The sequence below is a fragment of the Falco punctatus genome (assembly GCF_963210335.1).
Source record: "Falco punctatus genome assembly, chromosome: 8".
Lineage (NCBI taxonomy): Eukaryota > Metazoa > Chordata > Aves > Falconiformes > Falconidae > Falco > Falco punctatus.
Window position 1 is genome coordinate 17,801,122 of NC_137588.1, and position 8,571 is coordinate 17,809,692.

Sequence of the window (8,571 nt, forward strand, 5' to 3'; positions counted from 1 at the left end):
AGTCAGCAATAAGGGAGAAACAAGTTCCAGATATAAAGTGGAATTACATGTCATGCATTAATAGTGCACAAGTCTCTACATAAACACGTGAGAAGGAAATCCAGACTCAAAAATACTCTCTTATAAACTTAGCAGAATGTAAAAGTAAGACTAGAATAGATACTGCCCACTGCAGAATCCCTAGTTGTCCATAAGTGGAACCTAAATTAAAAATTATCAAGCCATTCCTGCTCATGATTCCACTTAGGAGAGAAGCAGAGAATGTTTACAAGAAAATATAAGAAAAAGTTAATCAATATGCCACAGAAGCTGAATTTATAAGTCTGTGTGGTTTTTTTTTTTCAGTCCCACCTAAGATTCTGATGCCTGATCATGTTCACATTAAAGCTGGAAAGAAACTGAGAATTGAAGCTCATGTATATGGGAAGCCTCAGCCAGTCTGTAAATGGTTGAAAGGAGATCAAGATGTACTTACATCCAGTCGCCTTGCTGTGCATAAAGCAGAAAAGTCTTCTGTTCTTATCATTAAGGATGTAACTAGGAAAGACTCTGATTTTTACACTCTTACTGCAGAAAATAGCTCTGGTATGGATAGTCAGAAAATCAGAGTGATAGTCATGGGTATGTTTCATTTAATTATTTTTAAACCCAGCTTTATACAAAACTAATTTAATATATTCCAGGGGTTGCAACGTTCTTTCATCCCTTTTTTTCCTTAATATACTTTTTTCTGCAGATAAACCAGGTCCACCACAGCCTCCATTTGATATTTCTGAAATAGATGCTGATGCTTGCACTCTTGCATGGCATATACCTCTTGAAGATGGTGGCAGTAATATTACAAACTATGTAGTTGAGAAATGTGATGTAAGCCGAGGAGACTGGGTAACAGCTTTAGCTTCTGTCACGAAGACAAGCTGCAGAATTGGAAAGCTGATTCCTGGACAAGAGTATATGTTCCGCGTTCGTGCTGAAAATCGTTTTGGGATTTCTGAGCCCCTTACTTCTGGCAAGATGATTGCAAGATTCCCATTTGGTATGTCAGTTTTTCATAACTGCATTTCTCTTTTTAGTCCTCCTAGTAAGAAAGCATGTGATTGAAATTCATCTTTGTGCTTCATCCTAGATGTTCCTAGTGAACCAAAGAATGCACGTATTACCAAGGTCAATAAGGACTGCATTTTTGTTGCCTGGGATAAACCAGATAGTGATGGAGGCAGTCCAATCACTGGCTATCTCATTGAGCGCAAAGAAAGAAACAGTTTACTGTGGGTGAAAGCTAATGACACAGCTGTACGTTCCACAGAATACCCTTGTGTGGGGCTCATCGAAGGTCTTGAGTATACCTTCAGAATTTATGCATTGAACAGAGCTGGAGCAAGTAAACCTAGTAAACCAACTGAGTTTGTCACAGCAAGAGCACCAGTTGGTAGGTCAAACATACCAATAATTTGCAACAGACTGCTGTTTTTATGGTCATTTTCAGTATATCTGCAACTCTTTATGATCTTCAGTTTGCCCTTATGTTTGTATTTTCATGTTTACCATGACTGCACTGTGAGTGCACTTTGTGGGTATGCTGTAAATAGGATCCAGCACTATTAAAGCCATTTTTTTAATGTTACCTTTTTTGGCAAAACAGACTATAACATGATCTTATTTGCCTTAGATCCCCCTGGAAAACCTGAAGTTATTGATGTTACTAAGAGTACTGTATCACTTGTATGGACAAGACCAAAGCATGATGGTGGTAGCAAACTTATTGGCTACTTTGTTGAAGCTTGCAAATTACCTGGTGATAAGTGGGTTCGGTGCAATACAACACCACATCAAATACCTCTAGAAGAGTACACTGCTACTGATTTGGAAGAAAATGCTCAGTATCAATTTAGAGCAATTGCCAAAACAGCAGTTAACATTAGCCGACCTTCGGAACCTTCTGATCCAGTGACCATTCACCCAGAAAATGGTAAGGAATGTAAAGGCATATGAGAACTCTGATAAGAGTGTGTGCATATTGAACTAACACTCATGTGGAGAATGAGATGTTTATCTCTTACTAGACTGATAAATTCTTGGGTTCTTTCAGTTCCCCCCAGAATAGAGTTGGATCTGTCTATGCAGTCACAGCTTACAGTAAAAGCTGGAACTAATGTGCGCCTGGAGGCAAATGTTTATGGCAAGCCAATGCCAACAATCACCTGGAAGAAAGATGGAGAAGTTTTAAAGCCATCTGAAGGTGTTAAGATCACCACTAAGAGAAACCTTGCTACGGTAGAGTTGTTCAGTGTTAACAGGAAGCAAACGGGAGACTATACTATTACTGCTGAAAATACAAGTGGATCAAAGTCAGCAACCATTAAGCTTAAAGTACTTGGTAAGCTAAAGACTATCTGTTAATAATAAATAACATTTATAATTAAATGATACAGCAAGAGATAGAGCTATAACAATGTGATGTTAATTCTTCTAGATAAGCCTGGTCCACCAGCCTCCGTTAAAATCAAACACATGTATGCAGATCGTGCAATGCTTTCTTGGGAGCCTCCTCTGGAAGATGGAGGTTCAGAAATTACTAACTACATTGTGGACAAGCGTGAAACAAGCAGACCAAACTGGGCCCAGGTCACTGCCAATGTACCCATTACAAGCTGCACAGTGGAGAAACTAATAGAAGGACATGAGTATCAGTTCCGCATATGTGCTGAAAACAAATATGGTGTTGGAGATCCTATCCTGACTGAACCAGCAGTTGCTAAGAATCCATATGGTAAGTGCTTTGTGGGATAGCTTCATTAGTCACTGTTTTTTTGTGTGCCTTACGAATGTGAACATAACTTTCAAATAAATCTTCACAGATGTACCCGGACCTTGTGATCCACCGATAATTAGCAATGTAACGAAAGACTTTATGACTGTTAGCTGGAAGCCACCAGCTAGTGATGGTGGATCCCCAATAACTGGTTATATACTTGAGAAGCGTGAAACTAAGGGTCTTACCTGGACAAAGGTAAACAGAAAGCCTGTCATTGAAAGAACTGTCAAGGCTACTGGACTCCAAGAAGGAACAGAATATGAGTTCCGGGTCATAGCGTTGAATAAGGCCGGACCTGGCAAGCCTAGCGCACCATCTAAAGCAGTATATGCTCGTGATCCTCAGTGTAAGCTACAAGTCTCAAATATTTTCCATGTTTATTTCCAAATACTTTTTTACAGCATTTGGTGTGACCATTTTATGTTATTTTTGCTCTCAGATCCTCCTGGCCCACCTGCTTTCCCGAAAGTGGTTGATACTACTCGTAATTCGATAAGCCTGTCGTGGGGCAAACCAGCATATGACGGAGGAAGCCCTATTATTGGTTACCTAGTGGAAGCAAAAAGAGCTGACACAGATAACTGGGTCAGATGCAATCTACCCAAGAACTTACAGGCTACACGATTTGTGGTAACAGGTCTGATAGAAGATACAGAGTACCAGTTCCGCATTTATGCTGTCAATAAGATTGGATACAGTGATCCAAGTGATGTTCCTGATAAACACACTGCCAAAGACATTTTAAGTATGTTTGCTGAAAACAAATTATCTTGTTGACTTTTGCTTTAGTTCATGGGATGGCTTTCAAAGACAGGGTTTGTCACAGAACACAGAAGGAGATTAATTTGGAATCTGTCATTTCTCAAAAAAATTAGGCTAGAAGTGGCTAATTTGGATGAGAATAGGGTGATTAGGAACAGGAACTGAGTAGAATCTGAGTGGTGTCTGCCTTTTTCATTTTTATGTTAGATGCTCTGCTGCCTTCTAGTTTGGGTCTTCAAGATTTTTTTCTTTCTCTAAGCCTAAAATTAGACTTTTCAGTTCTCTTGTGTTCTTAAAACTTCCACTCTTCTTCATGTCTTCTAAATAATTTGAGAACAAGATTACCATTCTAACCATCTGTGTGACAGACTATTTAGTTGTATAACACTTATTCCTTAAGAAGCTGGCTTCTGTATGCGTTTTGCTGTATGTACAAAAGCATTGCTTCACAGAACTGTCTTGGTTCAAGAAAAGCAGTATAGTCCAGGAGGCTTTGAAACTCCTTTGAATTCTAGAGATACTAGGAGGCTTCTTCATGTGATAAGTAAAATAAACGGTGGAGAAGGCAAAAAAATGGAATTTAAATGAGTGCAAAATAATGCCAAGTTTGCAAATGATCTTGAAACGGGAGTCAGGAAACTAAATCACTAACATCATCATGGGTTCATACTAGTGAAATGCCAGTAAAGAGGAACTTTTTGTTGCAGTAACTTTAGTGATAGTCTTAAAGATGATGTTTTAACTGCATGCTTTTTGTTAAACACACAGTTCCTCCTGAAGGAGAACTTGATGCAGAACTAAGGAAAGTCCTTGTGTTGCGTGCTGGAGTCACTATGAGACTTTATGTACCAGTAAGAGGACGTCCACCTCCAAAAATTACATGGTCTAAAGTGGGTGCCAACCTAAGAGATAGACAAGGATTAGATATCAAGTCAACTGATTTTGATACCTTCCTGCGTTGTGAAAATGTAAACAAATACGATGCTGGAAAATATGTTCTCAGTCTGGAGAACAGCTGTGGCAAAAAGGCATACACCATTGTTGTAAAAGTACTTGGTAAGTGTCAGGGGTTTCCCCATTATAATGATTTGATAACTTTTTAACTGATATTTTTTTTTATTTTACTACATCAAATGTCGGTTTGTTGTGTTTATCTAGATACTCCGGGCCCTCCAATTAACCTGATTGTAAAGGAAGCGTCTAAGGATTCTGCCTTCATTACATGGGAACCTCCTCTAATAGATGGCGGCAGCCCAATCACAAATTACGTCGTTGAAAAACGTGATGCAGAAAGAAAGTCATGGTCCACAGTAACAACAGAATGTCCAAAGACAAGCTGCAGGATAACTAACTTAGAAGAAGGCAAATCTTACTTCTTCAGGGTTTTTGCTGAAAATGAATATGGTATTGGTGACCCCTGTGAAACTCGTGATGCTGTTAAAGCTTCTGGTAAGAAAAAAAGATCCATTTAACTTGTTTTGGTGTTCAAATCATATATATTTCTCGCTTGAATGGACACTTACTATACTTTTCTTCCATCTAGAAACACCTGGGCCAGTTGTGGATCTAAAAGCTTCAGCTGTAACAAAATCTTCATGCAATTTAGTATGGAAAAAACCTATCAGTGATGGTGGAAGCCGTATTTTTGCATATGTTGTCGAGGTCCTGATTGGTGAAGATAAATGGAAAGAAGTCATGCGGGCAAAGAACCTCCATTTTTCAATGAGAGACCTAAAAGAAGGAGAAGAATACACTTTCAGAGTGAGAGCCCAAAATGATGCTGGATATGGAACTCCAACAGAGATCACGATTGTGGCAAGAGATGATGTTGGTAAGAAGCAAGATCACTGATGCAAAGCTTCACTTACCCAAATTACATTTATTTTATGCTTATTATCATTACTATGCAAATCAGGTGCTTACATAAATACAAAACAACATTTTAATTTTATCACAGAATTTATGTATAGTTTAATAATGGGTTTCTTTTATTTTTACAGTGGCACCTGATCTTGATTTAAGAGATCTACCTGATTTGTGCTATATAGCTAAAGAGGGTAGCAATTTCCGTCTTAAAATCCCAATTAAAGGCAAACCTGTCCCTGCTGTAACTTGGAAGAAAGATGAAGACCAGGCACTTACTGAGAGTGGAAGAGTTGCATTTGAATCTACAGCAGTTAACACCACACTTATAGTACATGACTGCCAAAAAGCTGATGCTGGAAAATACACAATAACTCTAAAAAACGTTGTTGGCAGCAAGGAAGGCACTATTTCTGTAAAAGTTGTTGGCAAACCTGGCATACCAGCTGGTCCGGTGAAATTTGACGAAGTCACAGCCGATGCCATAACCTTAAAGTGGGGCCCTCCAAAAGATGATGGTGGTTCAGAAATCACTAATTATGTCCTAGAGAAGAGAGATAATGTAAACAATAAGTGGGTGACTTGTGCCTCTGCAGTCCAGAAAACCACGTTTAGAGTTACAAGACTTCATGAAGGAAACGAATATACATTCAGGATCAGGGCTGAAAATAAATATGGAGTAGGTGAAGGTCTTAAATCTGACCCTGTCATTGCAAAACATCCATTTGGTAAGTATCCATTATAATTTTAAAAATTGAAAAAAAATGTTTTAGGGGTGGTATTTATTTTTAGTGTTACTGCATATATATATATATATTTTAATATTTTTCAGATGTGCCAGATGCTCCTCCACCTCCCAACATTGTTGATGTTCGGCATGAATCTGTAGCTTTAACTTGGACTGATCCCAGAAGAACTGGAGGCTCACCAATCACAGGTATGTCCCAAAAGCCTCCCTAGTATTTCAATTCTTAATAGTTCTTTCCGTGTGTCAAAGGGTAAGCTAAAACTATCAGGTGTTTATGTTTTAGATTGATTGATTGATTGATTTCACTGTTTTACTTCCTACTCTTTGTCTGTGATTATTTTTTAAATTTTTTTAACTTAAAAGTCAGGAAAAGACTAACTGAAAAACAATATTTTTGCACAGAGTCAAAACATCTAAAGAAAGAAAAACAAACTTACATGTTACATTACTTGGGTTTATAAAATTAGCAATTTGCATTTACAGACATCTCGTAATTGTGATTACATATAACTGTAAGGTATGTCCATATCCATTTCTTAATCTGTTTTTCAGTGTTCCTCTTGTACAACGTGTATGTGACATGCCATACAGGCAGTATGATATTTCACAATGCTATGAGAAATTAAGATTTCTAGAAAACCACTCATACTTTCATCTCACCATTTATCTTCTAGGTTATCACATTGAAGTCAAAGAAAGAAATAGTCTTCTGTGGAAGAGAGCAAATAAAACACCAATAAGAATGAAAGATTTCAGAGTGACAGGGTTAACTGAAGGTCTGGAATATGAATTCAGAGTAATGGCAATCAATATGGCTGGAGTAGGAAAACCAAGTCTGCCATCGGAACCAGTTGTGGCACTTGATCCTATTGGTAAGTCAACATGAGAATAAAAAGGAAAATTCTGAAATTTGAAAAAACTTTTGTTTGACCACTATCTATTATTTCTTCTTCTAGATCCTCCTGGGAAACCTGAAGTTATCAATGTAACTAGGAACTCAGTAACACTCATTTGGACAGAACCAAAATACGATGGTGGCCATAAGTTAACTGGCTATATTGTTGAAAAGCGCGAATTACCCTCAAAGACTTGGACAAAAGCTAACCATGTGAATGTTCCAGACTGTGCATTTACTGTAACTGACCTCACTGAGGGCTCCAAATATGAGTTCAGAATTAGAGCAAAGAACACTGCTGGGGCTATCAGTCCTCCATCTGAATCCACAGGAACCATAATATGCAAGGATGAGTATGGTATGTAGATGGCTAAAAATGTAGAATTTTATTTGAATAATTAATACCAAATTCTCTTCCCCACCCCCCCGTTCTTGTTATAACATTTGGGGTTTTTTGTTTCTTTGTTTTGACAGAGGCACCAAGCATTGTTATCGATCCTACTTTGAAGGAAGGTTTAACAGTAAAAGCAGGAGACACCATTACAGTGTCTGCTATTAGTATCCGTGGTAAACCACCTCCAACTTCAGCATGGTCAAAAGCTGGAAAAGATTTTAGACCATCAGAGCTCGTGCACATTGAAACAACACCAACTTCTTCTACTCTAACTGTCAAATACGCAGCCAGAAAAGATTCTGGAGAATATACAATCACTGCAACCAATCCTTTTGGCACTAAGCAGGAAAGCATACATGTGAAAGTTTTAGATGTTCCAGGACCTCCGGGGCCTATTGAGATCAGCAATGTTTCAGCAGAAAAAGCAACTCTTACATGGTCACCTCCTGCAGAAGATGGTGGATCACCAGTCAAATCATATGTTCTTGAAAAGAGAGAAACTAGCCGACTGCTCTGGACATTGGTTGCTGAAAATATTGAAAGCTGTAGGCATGTTGTTAGCAAGCTCATTCAAGGAAATGAATATGTTTTCCGTGTCTCAGCAGTAAATCAATATGGCAAGGGTGAACCAGTACAATCAGAACCAGTTAAAATGGTGGACAGATTTGGTATGTAGAAAGCTAAGAATTTCCAGTGCGTTTTTATTAATCTCTGAAGACTTGAATTTTGTGTTAACTGTACTGTTCTGTTCCTTAACAGGTCCCCCAGGCCCTCCTGGAAAACCAGAAGTAACAAATGTGACTAAAAATACTGTCACAGTTACCTGGAAAAGGCCAGTAGATGATGGTGGAAGTGAAATCACAGGTTACTATGTGGAGCGCAGGGAAAAGAAAGGTTTAAGATGGGTCAGAGCAACAAAGAAACCAGTTTCAGATCTTAGATGCAAAGTAACTGGTCTCCAGGAAGGAAATGAATATGAATTCCGTGTCAGTGCAGAAAACAGAGCAGGAGTTGGACCACCAAGTGATGCTTCTAACTCAGTAATGTGCAAGGATGTTACATGTTAGTATCATGCCTTTTCTTTTTTGGGGGGG

At 38.5% G+C, this 8,571-nt stretch overlaps 1 protein-coding gene across 38 annotated transcripts in view; it reads left to right on the forward strand.

Moving 5' to 3' along the window:
- The window catches only part of LOC308068900 (titin-like), a 240,935-nt gene that overhangs the window by 187,003 nt on the left and 45,361 nt on the right, over positions 1–8,571 (forward strand). For all 38 annotated transcript variants that reach the window (XM_080400329.1, XM_080400320.1, XM_080400321.1 and 35 more), the window contains 17 exons: positions 346–621; positions 737–1,036; positions 1,127–1,429; positions 1,670–1,969; positions 2,090–2,377; positions 2,474–2,770; positions 2,859–3,161; positions 3,255–3,560; positions 4,346–4,633; positions 4,736–5,026; positions 5,121–5,408; positions 5,578–6,168; positions 6,273–6,377; positions 6,863–7,060; positions 7,145–7,441; positions 7,558–8,145; positions 8,237–8,539. In XM_080400329.1, the coding sequence (XP_080256455.1) occupies positions 346–621; positions 737–1,036; positions 1,127–1,429; positions 1,670–1,969; positions 2,090–2,377; positions 2,474–2,770; positions 2,859–3,161; positions 3,255–3,560; positions 4,346–4,633; positions 4,736–5,026; positions 5,121–5,408; positions 5,578–6,168; positions 6,273–6,377; positions 6,863–7,060; positions 7,145–7,441; positions 7,558–8,145; positions 8,237–8,539 (5,322 nt within the window). The remainder of the gene's footprint in view (positions 1–345; positions 622–736; positions 1,037–1,126; positions 1,430–1,669; positions 1,970–2,089; positions 2,378–2,473; positions 2,771–2,858; positions 3,162–3,254; positions 3,561–4,345; positions 4,634–4,735; positions 5,027–5,120; positions 5,409–5,577; positions 6,169–6,272; positions 6,378–6,862; positions 7,061–7,144; positions 7,442–7,557; positions 8,146–8,236; positions 8,540–8,571) is intronic.